General features: G+C 40.3%; 1 protein-coding gene across 1 annotated transcript in view; it reads right to left on the reverse strand.

The window, feature by feature from the left end:
- LOC140203448 (myosin-16-like) overlaps window positions 1-12,609 on the reverse strand; it is a 61,407-nt gene that overhangs the window by 1,074 nt on the left and 47,724 nt on the right. Inside the window, exons 36-43 of the mRNA XM_072269510.1 lie at window positions 11,663-11,799; window positions 11,065-11,168; window positions 10,461-10,653; window positions 9,722-9,925; window positions 6,466-6,591; window positions 4,146-4,316; window positions 3,548-3,748; window positions 1,041-1,257 (exon numbers count right to left, since the gene is read on the reverse strand). Of these exons, the coding sequence (XP_072125611.1) occupies window positions 1,066-1,257; window positions 3,548-3,748; window positions 4,146-4,316; window positions 6,466-6,591; window positions 9,722-9,925; window positions 10,461-10,653; window positions 11,065-11,168; window positions 11,663-11,799 (1,328 nt within the window). The 3' untranslated portion in view covers window positions 1,041-1,065. The remainder of the gene's footprint in view (window positions 1-1,040; window positions 1,258-3,547; window positions 3,749-4,145; window positions 4,317-6,465; window positions 6,592-9,721; window positions 9,926-10,460; window positions 10,654-11,064; window positions 11,169-11,662; window positions 11,800-12,609) is intronic.

Genomic DNA, 12,609 nt, shown 5'->3' on the forward strand with positions numbered 1-12,609 from the left:
CTCATAGTCATAGTACAATCCAACTCAGACTATCTAAATGTTGATCCGTAGCTTCAACTTCAATAATGCTGCTTGCTTAGGTGGTTATTAGGAAAACTCATGTGAGCATCTTTGCCTTTGCCATTACACAGTCAACCCGCATTCTCGCTCCCTCACCTTGCCCTCTGAATTAAAAAAGCATTGATCTGCTCAGCTTGTTCTTCGTCTTGGCCATTAGTCTCAACGCCCTTCAACAAAGTCAGAAAAATATTTCCCTGTTTTGTGATCTGGTGGCACTGGTCAGCATTTGCCCATGGATAACAGACGAGCCTTAAATTAGATGCAATTCTGCCACCTCTAAATAATGCTAAAGGCCTTGACACTTCGGTATCTTGAATGATTTGTTGAGTAAAGCATAGAGAACCTGAATATGATAAGTACGCAAAAGTCAGTGGGGACAGTCAGACTGTCTTGCCTGTAATAGCCTTCTAAGGCACTTTGTGGAACCAATAGCAAGTAAGAAGAGGGATTCCATTCATCTAACTTGTTTTACTTCATTGAAGTCTGCCAACTTGTACACAGCAAGGTGTGATAGATGGTATGATGCTTTTATCAGAAAGAGTGCTTCAGGAACATTGGCCAATATACCAAACTTTTCTATTCATCTTCCAAATATTTATCCACCTGAAGGGGCAAATCAGCAAACCAGTTTAGCTCACATGTAAATGAAGCACCTCCAGCAATCATCACTTCTTTCAGTTCTTCACTGAGAGCATCAGTATGAATGAAGTTGCCAAGTCCCTTGAACTAATTGATGACTTTTGAACCAATTAACCAAGGATGACACTGAAGCCAGCAATTTAGCAAAGAAATAAGAAGATGGAACAGACATATAACTTCAGTACTTTGGACCGAGAAACAAAATTGCGAAGAGCTATCCACTATTGTACACTCTGAGCCAAGGAAGAATGCAAAAGCAATTACAAATTAATTGTTAACTACAGTCATTTTAATATGCATTTTAAAATATGGTTTTGTTGTATTACAAAAATTCAGGTTACCAGCTGAAATGGATGAAGCTTCTGCCTACTCCTCAGTAGTGGACTTGGAGGACACTTGGATGACCTCAATGGTGCTGTAACCTTTGCTTGCAGAAACCCGGTTCCTGGTGCGGAGTTTGTTCAGAGCACATTCTGCCATCCCTGCTCTCTCCTCGGCGTCATCCAGCTCATGGACAGTCTTCCTGTATTTTGCCAGGCTTTGGTTAGCCTGTTCCTCCTGTGAAGAAGAATAAAAGAGAAGCAGTCTAATTGGCCAATATTTAAAAGATTCTTTCCTCGCAGGTCTGGAAGTTAAGTGACTGGTACTACAGATGGATGTTGGAGAATACTGCAAGTTCAAAATCAGTTGGCACTGTTGAAAATTTAGTTTTTAAGAGTGTTTTGCATGAGAAATTAATTCTCTGATATACATATCACATACTAATTGTACAATATAGCAACATGTGTTTGTGTGCTGACCTCTGCTTCTGAAATTAATTATAACAATTAAGACCTTGCAGCTGTAAGTCATATAATGGCTTTGAAACTCTACTGGTGGAGGAAGTGGTCAGGGGACTTTTGCTGATCTCTCACCATGAATGTAAGCACATCAACTACCTTGTGATTCTCACAATATTTAGGTCCTTTTCCCTCGCCTAGACTCCACCACAGACTTCTCAGAAGAGAAGCCTGTATGTCTACTCACTCATACATCCTTCCAGTAGCTGCAGAAAAGCTGCGTCCTAAATGTTCCTCCTGAAGCAGAAAATTAGACCCTACCCAAGATGGCCTTGTACAGAATGACAGAATGGTGATACAATAAATTCCAGTACAATGGCAGAAGGTAAAATGAGTCCTTGGTTGCTGTCCTGAATAGGTCTAACTGTGTTGTGGGTGATGAAACCTGATGATTGGTTCCATTGGAGTTAGTTGATTACATCTGCCTGCCTATATATTCCCATTTAGCATTTCTCAGATTAATATTTCACCCTCCTCCAAACTTCTTTCCACAAGAGACTCACTTCTGTCTCCACCATTTCCCTGTCAAAGATTCATGGCACAAATATAGTAAATAAAATGTAAGCACATCAACTCCGTCTCTTGATGCTGATAGGAACTTTTGCCAAGGGAAATTCAGGCTTGATAATCAATAAAGGACACTATTAGATACCCTCACAACATATCAGTATTTGAGGAATTTCAAAGTTTACAATCATTACATCATCAAGGAAAATGGTTGTTGAAATCTGGTCGTATTGCTTGTAAAATAGAGTTTACTTCACAATGTTTGAAATGTTTCTGTTTTAAAATATCAGACAATTTACTGACTGGATAGATGAGATGACTCTGTTGATTTATCAATAATATTAGATTTATCGGTTATGGGTTAAAATTTGGTAATCAGAAATGCCTTGCACTCAATGTCAGTAGGACCAAGGAATTGATTGTGGACTTCATGAATGGGAAGACAGTAGAACACCAGTCCTAATCGAGGGGTCAGCGGTGAAAAGGGTGAGAAGCTTCAAGCTCCTGGGCATTAACATCTCCGAAAATCGATTCTGGGCCCAACATATTGATGCAATCGGAAGAAAGTACAACAGTGGCTATACTTCATTAGGAATTTGAGGTGGTCTGGTATGGCACCAAAGACCCTATCAAATTTCTACAATTTTACCTGGAGAGCATTCTGACAGGTTGAATCAGTGCGTCATGCAAATGCACAGGATTGAAAAAGAGCTGCAGGGCGTTATGGACTTAGTAAGCTCCAAAGTGGACACTAATCTTCCCACCATTGAGGACATCTTCAAAAGGTGGTGCTTCAAGGTGGTTTCATTCATCATTAAGGACCCTCATTATCTAAGAGATGCCCTCTTCTCATTACTATTATCAGGGAGGAAGTACAAAAGCCCAGAGACTCACCCTCAATGTTTTAGGAACAGCTTCTTCCCCTCCGCTCAGATTTCGGAATGGTTCATGAAACCACGAACACTGCCTTACTATTTTGCTACCTTTTTGCATGGTATTTGATATTTCATATTGTAACCTTTAGTAATTTATGTATTACATTGCACTGCTGCCACAAAGCAACAAATTTCACAAACATACGTCAGTGACAATAACACACACAAAATGCTGGTGGAATGCAGCAGGCTAGGCAGCATCTACAGGAAGAGGTACAGTCGAAGTTTCGGGCCGAGACCCTTCTGTGATAATAAACCCGATTTTGAAATATATATGCATATATTTTCAAACCCTAACAATTTTCATTTTTGTAATGGCTTTTATGTAGAACACCATCCCAAAGTGCTTCATAATATGTAACGAGAATATTGGCTAGCTACAGTAGGAGATTTCAGGAGAGATCAACATTAAGCCTATAAAAAGGGAAAGGCTTTAAGGATGGACTTTAAAGAATTTTGAAAGAGGGGCTTAAGGAAGGATTTTCAAGCTGAAGTAATTTGGAATATTTGATGGAGCTTGCTGTTTTAAACACACTTTCATGTCCAGTTGTTGTACAGATAACTTACAGACTCCTCAATCTGCCTCTTATAGCTCTTCAGCTTGTTCTGTAGTTTCTCAACCAGTTCCTGCATACGTTGGTTAGTCTTGTGATCTTCTTCGGTTTGGAAGACCAGCTCCTTCAGCCGACGTTCATTCTTATGCAGATTTTTCACTGTTTCCACGTGGCGTTTCTGTTCCGTGTCCAGCTCAGATTCCAGTTCCTTGATCTAAATTGTGGCAAAAAAAACCACATTTCCCACTAAATGCGTGCCTTTCAATAGAGTAATTAATCAAAAATAAGAGAAAGAAACTAAGGTAGGCCTGCTTTGAAGCAGCATCTCTCAAAACCGCAGCGCCCCTAAACTCTGAGCAGTTACTAAAGAAAACCTGGCAAGCATTAGACGTTTCTAGGAGTTAAACCAATCATACCTTCCAAATGGCAGATAAAAACTAGCTTGCACTGAGAACTCTGGGAACGTTAACCCACAGAATCTTTTTCTATTCATATAAGAATCCATAAGCAATGTAATGTTTATCACAGAAACATTTTTCCCTTTTGCCTTCTTGGTGCAGTAAATAATTGGCATTTTCTCGGACAAACACACTGTCCTCTGCTCTCCTCACCTTAGCCTCCAGTTTCTGGATAATGCGACGTCCACCCTTAATGGCCATTTGCTCAGCCTCCTCCAGTTTACCCTGCAAATCCTTGATAGTAATCTCAAAGTTCTTCTTTATCTTCTCCAGGTGCATGCAATGCTCCTGTTCTTGCCGCAGCTCCTCAGCCATACGGGAAGCCTGGTCAAAAAAAAGGAGAGCAGGAGTGACCACTTGCGTTCGACCTGTACTTTAAAAATATACCATAGAGGTCAAAATATGCCATCAATTCAGATAGTAATAGTCATGGAAATAATAACTAGTAATAGAAAAATAGTAATACAGTTAAATAGTAATATGTAAATTATGCCAGTAAATTATGAAATAAGTCCAGGACCAGCCTATTGGCTCAGGATGTCTGACCCTCCAAGGGAGGAGTTGTAAAGTTTGATGGCAACAGGCAGGAATGACTTCCTATGACGCTCTGTGCTGCATCTCGGAGGAATGAGTCTCTGGCTGAATGTACTCCCGTGCCCACCCAGTACATTTATGTAGTGGATGGGAGACATTGACCAAGATGGCATGCAACTTAGACAGCATCCTCTTTTCAGACACCACCATCAGAGAGTCCGGTTCCATCCCCACAACATCACTGGCCTTACGAATGAGTTTGTTGATTCTGTTGGTGTTTGCTACCCTCAACCTGCTGCCCTAGCACACAACAGCAAACATGATAGCACTGGCCACCACAGACTCGTAGAACATCCTCAGCGTCGTCCGACAGATGTTAAAGGACCTCAGTCTCCTCAGGAAATAGAGACGGCTCTGACCCTTCTTGTAGACAGCCTCAGTGTTCTTAGACCAGTCCAGTTTATTGTCAATGCAGAGCTGACAGCTACAGTATCATTGAGTGAGTGAAATCTTAAAGAACTCTACACAGGGCAACCACAATATAACAGCAGGAAAGGCCACTACACTGGTGAAGGGAGGAATTGTGAATGGCAGATTAGTTTGTTATTGTCACATGTACTGAAGTACGCTGAAAAACTTGTCTTGCATGCTGTTCATGCAGACCAATTCATTATAACAGTGCATTGAGGTGTATAAGAGAAAGCATTAAAAGTGCAGAATAAAGTTCTACAAAGTTCAGAGCAGTCAGGCAATAAGGTGCAAGGTCATAGCAAGGTGGATTGTGAGGTCAAGAGTCCATTCTTATCATACTAGGGACCATTCAACACCCTTATAACAGCTGTCCTTGATGCTTCTGGTACATGCTTTCAGGCATGTAAATTATATCATATTTTCTTCCTGATGGGAGGGGGAGAAGAGAGTGGGTGTGTTCTTTGGTTACGTTGGCTGCTTTATCAAGGTAGCGAGAATTAGACATAGAGTCCATGAAGGGGAAGCTGATTTCTGTGAAGTGCTGAGCTGTGACCATAACTCCCTGCAATCATGGGCAGAGCAGATGCCACACAAATCTGGATAGGCCATTCTCTGAGGTGCATTGATAAATACTGGCAACGATTAGAGGGCTTACAATATCACATGGTGCTCTTCTGAACATTCAGCCATATGGCTGACTAGCTCAGTCAAATTCCACCTTCCACACCACCGGGGGGAGGGTGCTGATAGGGGCCAGTGATCACAGCACAAGAACTGAGACTGTGAAAGGAATTCACTTAATCACTTTCCATAATGATGACCATTGAATTTTGCATCTGGGAGACTGACATTGATGTCACAGTGCAGGACCTTAAACTGCTATCTCCAGCCTGATTTCTCTGTGGTGAAGTCCTAGCTCTTCTGTATAGTTATCAACTAAGATTGTAAGTTGCCCTCAAAAGCTCCAGTTATTGGGAGAAATGTGCAACACATCACCTGCAGTACTACCGGTAGTGTGAATAAGCCCAAGAAAACATTAACTGTGCTGAGATAAATCAAACCTGCAAGTGCTTGGATCAATTTCCTGATGGATGCAATGACACTACTGAAATGATCAACCCCTGGTCAAGCTGCTTTTGAGCACAATTGGTGCATTAATACTGTGCACAAAGGGGTGGAGTTTTAATACCCTTACACTTCCAGGTATGAGCAGCAAGAAATTTACCACTCACACTCAATATTGACATCCAAAAAAATACTCGTTTGTCAGATTCACTGTAACTCAACATCTAAACTGGGACTCCGAGACAGTAATTTCAAACCAAAGCTATAACGATTTCTCAGATGGATGGAAATAACAGTCAAAATTGATTCATTTACAAATTAAGTAAGGTCAGATAAATGAATGATGTACTAACATTTAACAAGAACATTTTAATAGTGGACTGATTCGAGGCTGCAAACTTACATCAACCATGGCTTTTTTGGCTTTCTCATCAGCAGAACGGAACTCCTGGATCAGTTCTTCATGCTCATTGGTGAGTACCTGAAGATCCCCTTCCAGTTTTCGTTTATACCCCAGTAAGGTGCTATTCTAAAGGGGAGAAATATAGAACATTTTAAGGCTATTTATTCTGCCCAGTTTGACCAGTTGAGTGCTTTCAAAAAATGTACATTCATCAGCCTGTTTGACTCACAGATTGCACACCCTGCTTGTGGCCAGCATCTCACTATATTGCACAGATCACTGATCAGGAGGGAAAGTGGAAGATCCTACTCAATGAAATTCACCTCCACATTATGTTGGCCTCACAGTGACATAAGAACTATAATTGGAACTGTTTTAAACAGAACCATTCAGTGGAGAATGGTGTCAAACAAGGCTGTGTTATTGCTTCAACAGTTATTTTAATCATTCTCCCGACATACTTGCATCTTAAGTGTAAAAATTCCCCCAAGCATGGGGCTAATCTTCTGGGAAACTCTGCAACCTATGGTAACTACACTCCTCAACAATGTTCCCTCTAAATTTTGTTTACGGCTGCGTGGACTGACCATTGTTCTGAGCAGGAAATATATACATGGCCTGAGAACTGCATAGCACTTTATTTATTTTTTTGTAAAATGCATACTATGAATATTGACTAGACGATGTCAACATTCAGTAGGCTGGTGGTTTATTAACAATGAGCTACCAACTTCCATTCTGTGTTTATTGTTACAATTTGTGTTGTAATTGAAACATTGACAATGGAAATATGTTGAAGCTCTAAAATGTTTCAAAGTAAAAGTTGTGGTATGTTATTATTTAGAACTTTTATGGATTTTATTCATTAACATAATTAATTACAGGTTATTTCTCAATTATATTAACATAGATTTCAAAATTATATTAACATTATCTAAAAGAAAATTCCAGCTGTATGGCACAAAAGCTATGAGCAAGGGAGCATTTCACTTACTGCAAGCCACAACAGAAGAATCTGAGGATTGGCCACATGCTCAACATCTGTACGAAAAAGGTCCTCCAACAATCCTGCCCCTGGTACACCACACTGCCCTCCAACAATAAATGCTCATGGAAAGATCATGTAAAATGTGGTCCCCTTTCTATGTCTAGGGAGCTACCTCTAGATGAGGACAGACACTGAAGATGAAATTCACCACTCTCTTCAATTCACCACTCTCTTCAATGCACAAGCACAGATCTTGGTCAGTTGAGCTAAAGAGTGTTTAAAGGAACTAGGTGACAGATCTGCACAAAACTTATGGTCTACTGGGCAGAAGTTATCTCTGCCCTTGTGAATGGGTCTGATATCAACGTACACCAGGCACTTAAAGGTACTGGAAAAATACCACCAATCCTTTCTCCATAAAATTCTTCAAATTTACAGGAAGGATAGGCAAACCAATGTTATTTTCTCTCCCAGGCTAACATTCCCAACATTGAAACCTTAGTTGTATTCAATCAGCTAAATTGGCCAAGTTGTTTGCGTAAACACAAGAGATTCTGCAGATGCTGGAAATCCAGAGCAACAAACACAAAATGCTGGAGGAACTCAGCAGCTCAGGCAGCATCTATGGAAATGAATAAACAATCAATATTTCTGGCTGAGACCCTTCATCAGGACTCCCTCGCATAGGTGATATCAGAATCGTGAAACTTGAGCACTCCACGTTGAATGCTCATGGGTCAGTGATTCCCAGGAGTTTGGGGGAATGCTGCATTTCCTCAAAGAAACTTTGAGCATATCCTTCAATCTTTTCCACTCTCTGCATGGAGGAAATGCAGCATTCTCCTGGGAATAATTGACCCATGAACATTCAAAGTGTTGGAAAGCTGCTTGGCATGATACCAAGAACCCTGAGACTGTGGACTGGAAGCACACAGTGTTTGCAGTTTGCACATTGGCCACATCTTACTGTGCTATGTATGCCTTGTGCTGTGTATGACAGTCGGTACTACGTTTTGCATCCTGGCCCCGGAGGAACACTGTTTCATTTGAGTGTGCTCATGGGTATTCGTGTCTAGTTGAATGACAATTAAATCTGAACATGAACTCGGCCTTCCACAAAACTGGCAGCAACTAAGTCATTCTGAATTTCAAGAGAATGCCTAATAAGAAGAACGTTGAACATTTTGGTACCAATGAATCATAAAAATCTGAGAATGGCAATTATACCACACAAGAATGATGATTGCATTTGCTATAGTTAACCTGAAAGCTGAAAGCACCAAATTTCTTGGTGTTTACCTGGCGGAGAATCTCACCTGGTCCCTCAACACCAGCTCCATAGCAGAGAAAACCCAGCAGTGTCTCTACTTTCTGCGAAGGCTGAGAAAAGTCCATCTCCCACCCCCCATCCTCACCACATTCTACAGAGGTTGTATTGAGAGTATCCTGAGCAGCTGCATCACTGCCTGGTTCGGAAATTGCACCATCTCAAATAGCAAGACACTGCAGCAGATAGTGAGGTCAGCTGAGAAGATCATCGGGGTCTCTCTTCCCGCCATTACAGACATTTACACCACATGCTGCATCCGCAAAGCAAACAGCATTATGAAAGACTCCATGCACCCCTCTGGCAAAAGATACTGAAGCATTCGGGCTCTCATGACCAGACTATATAACAGTTTCTTCCCCCAAGCCGTCAGACTCCTCAATGCCCAGAGCCTGGACTGACACCAACCTACTGCCCTCTACTGTGCCTATTGTCTTGTTTATTATTTATTATAATGCCTGCACTGTTTTGTGCACTTTATGCAGTCCTGGGTAGGTCTGTAGTCTAGGGTAGTTTTTGTGTTGTTTTACGTAGTTCAGTGTAGTTTTTGTATTGTTTCATGTAGCACCATGGTCCTGAAATACATTGTCTCGTTTTTACTGCGTACTGTATCAGCAGTTATGGTCAAAATGACAGTAAAAAGTGACTTGACTTGACTCGACTACCTGTAAACAACCTGTCACTGCAGGTCAGTATGCTTTGGGATCTATACTGTGACCTTGAAGATTCACTGCAGTTAAGGTCCACATAAGCAGAGGAAGAGAGATGGTGAAGCTGCTATTGAACTCTAGAATTAAAAAAACAGATCTTCTTTCAAATTGTTTGGACATCATTTTGAAAATGACTTTGATTTTGATTTCATGTGCATGACTGCATTTCCTTACCAAAATATAAATTGATCTTTAAAAATTTGCTTTCATAAAATTTATTGGTGTAGTTACCTGCACGTTGAGTTCATTGTACCGTTCAGTTACTTCTATCAGTTCCTGTTCTGTTTGCTTGCGAGATCGCTCACTTGATTCCAGTGTGTTGCGATGCTCTTCCAGCTCTGTCTGCAAAAGACTAATGCGCCGTTCTGACAGATTGTACTGTTCACGCAGCTCTTCGTGCCGGCGAGCATCTTCATCCATTTGAGCTTGTGTTTCCTGAGGGGGTACAAGCAAGTTGTTTTGTTCTGTCGGAACAAAGACTGGCAACACCATCTCCCTATCTCTGTAACTATCTCCACCCCTACAACTGATAAGGATCCCTGTGCTTCCCTAAGTCTGGCGAGTTACATATATCTGCTTTTCAAAGTTCAATCACTAGCAGGTACTGTATGTTTTAAGTTTCCTTGGGTCTAAGCTCTGAGATCCCTTTCTAAATCTTTCTGTCTCCCTTATGGCACTTCTCATAACAACTGTTATAGTTTTATATGTCTCAGATCAAATTTAACTGCCCATGAATTATCTTGAGATGTTTTTGGCATTTTAAAATCAGGGTGACTGGAGTACAAAGTGCTATTCTAAAGATATATTTAATTTCTAATCATTTCTAGCAAAATGAAAAGCTTAATTGTTTGCGTTTACTTCATTGTAGTTATCTCAAACTTGCTTATTACTTCTTTGGTATTAATCACTAGCATTTCCAGGGAGACATGTCACCACATTTCAATGAAACAGAAGACTAGCTCATGGTTACCTTAAGCTGTAGTTGAAGCTTCTTCAGGGTCTTGACCAGCTCTGCATTATTCTTGTTTGCATGTTCAAGCTGGATCTCCATCTCATTCACATCAGCCTCCATCTTCTTCTTCAACCTGAGTGCCTCAGCACGGCCCTTAGATTCAACCTCTAAGCTGGCCTGCAGTGATTCAATGGCACGCTGGTGGTTCTTTCTGTAAGTTCATTGGAAACAGCAGCATTTGAAACCTAAGCCCAAGTCACAGTGTTTTCTTTCTTTCTTTTTCCAATCTTTGTATTAAATTTCATATACATAAATACAGAATTCATAAGGATACTTATTATAAATCAAAATAAGGTAGCACATAATGCACTATATATAAATCACACTGATACAAGTCACAGTGCTAACAGTAGTGAAATATGATCGTGATAACTACACCCAACCTTCACTGAGAGGGGCAACTGACATGGATGAAATGGATGGTATTGGGTCAATCATGACTACAATATTTAATCTGAGTTGTTGATTCATTGTTACAAGAATCCAGATTTACTCAATCACTGTATCAGACACAGTTAAAAGAAAAGTGTTAGAATTGAAGTAATCTCATCAGCCTGAGTACCTGGTGGTTTCAAACTCCTCCTCTTTCTCATGTATTCTTCTCTCAATGTCTGCCTTCACCTGTGCCAGTTCCAGCTGTACCCGGACCACTTTGGCCTCCTCTGCCTGCAGACAAGACAAGCCAAATAAGTTCACTCAATGACGTATAAATTAGTCATAAATTATTTTATTGTCTGCAGGACCTAGCAAAAAAAATATTTCAAACAGGCAAATAAAAAATATTAAGCTTGAAAGATAAAGAGTTAATTAGAGTTGATCAGAGTTCACTAATATGAACTTTGTAGCACTAAACTTCTTAACTTCTATCCTTAGCATTTCTGCCACATAATAACCGCAACGTAAGAGTCATTGATCATTTGATATGACCACCCAAAGCGTCAATGCAAAGCAAAGCCATAGGACTTAAGAACTAGAGTCTTACATGCACATGGTTTACAATGAGTCAACACAAGGTGAAAGCTTCATTATGTGTCTGCCTCGTCTTGGATAGCTGTCAAGCTTACATTACAGAGATATTGCTTCCATGCAATGCTATTCAAATTTCTGTGGTAAATTAAGAGATTACTTTGAGACTCATTCACTGAATCAAATTCCATTACCTCCAGAGAACTTTCAGCCTCTTCCAGAGCCAGCTGAAGTTCATCTTTTTCGATTTCTAGCTTCTTCTTTAATTTCTGCAGCTCATGCACACTCTTTCCGCCCTCTGTGAGCTGATCCACCAGTTCCTTAATCTCATCTGAAGGATCACAGAAAATTGCACAGAGAAATCTGAGTTCAATAACCATGGCATCAAACTTTCAGTGAGGTAACTACAGGTGAGGTGAAGACTTTAAGAGATGTTTATCAGCCGCAGGGCTAAGCAGACTTCCCTGACTTTCTAAAGTTTTATTGAACAGGGTGAAGCACTGATGCAGTAAGCCAAATGGCTTCATCCTGTGCTATAAAATAAAATGAGGTAGGTTTTGACTTCAGGTGACAATGTACAAAGCTCAATAGTAAATTTTCTACCCAATTTGTAAATCTCCTTTTGATTCAATCCCAATGCAATCAATGGAAGATAGTAGTAGGATTTTTTAAAAACATTATTACATTCTATATCACCTCTTTGATTTGTTTATTCTAAATCTACCTGTAAAGATGCTGCCTACCCTCTGAGAAGCTCAGTTTATTCTGTTTTTATTTCGGATGTGCATGATCTGCAGTTTCGTTTTCCTTCCACTTACCTCTTTGAACACTGGATTCTCCAGTGACTCAATCTTCCTGGCTACTACTTCAATCCCAGGAAATTGTTTTAAATTAAGGCAGACTGTTTACACACAGATGAGCATCCATCCTCATTTTCACTTTATCTTCAATAATACCTACTTTGTAGTACTATTTGGCTGTTTTCCTGCCTCTTCTCAACTCCATACTAAAACTACAATATGTCCCATTATCTCCAGACTTGATTGTTCCAGTGGTTTAGCCTGTAAATGAACTTGTGCTCTTTCTAGAGTTTGCTTCAAGATTCTCAACCCTTTGCAAGATTTGAGCAACCATTACCTCT

Source organism: Mobula birostris, chromosome 9, assembly GCF_030028105.1.
Source record: "Mobula birostris isolate sMobBir1 chromosome 9, sMobBir1.hap1, whole genome shotgun sequence".
Taxonomy (NCBI): Eukaryota; Metazoa; Chordata; class Chondrichthyes; order Myliobatiformes; family Myliobatidae; genus Mobula; species Mobula birostris.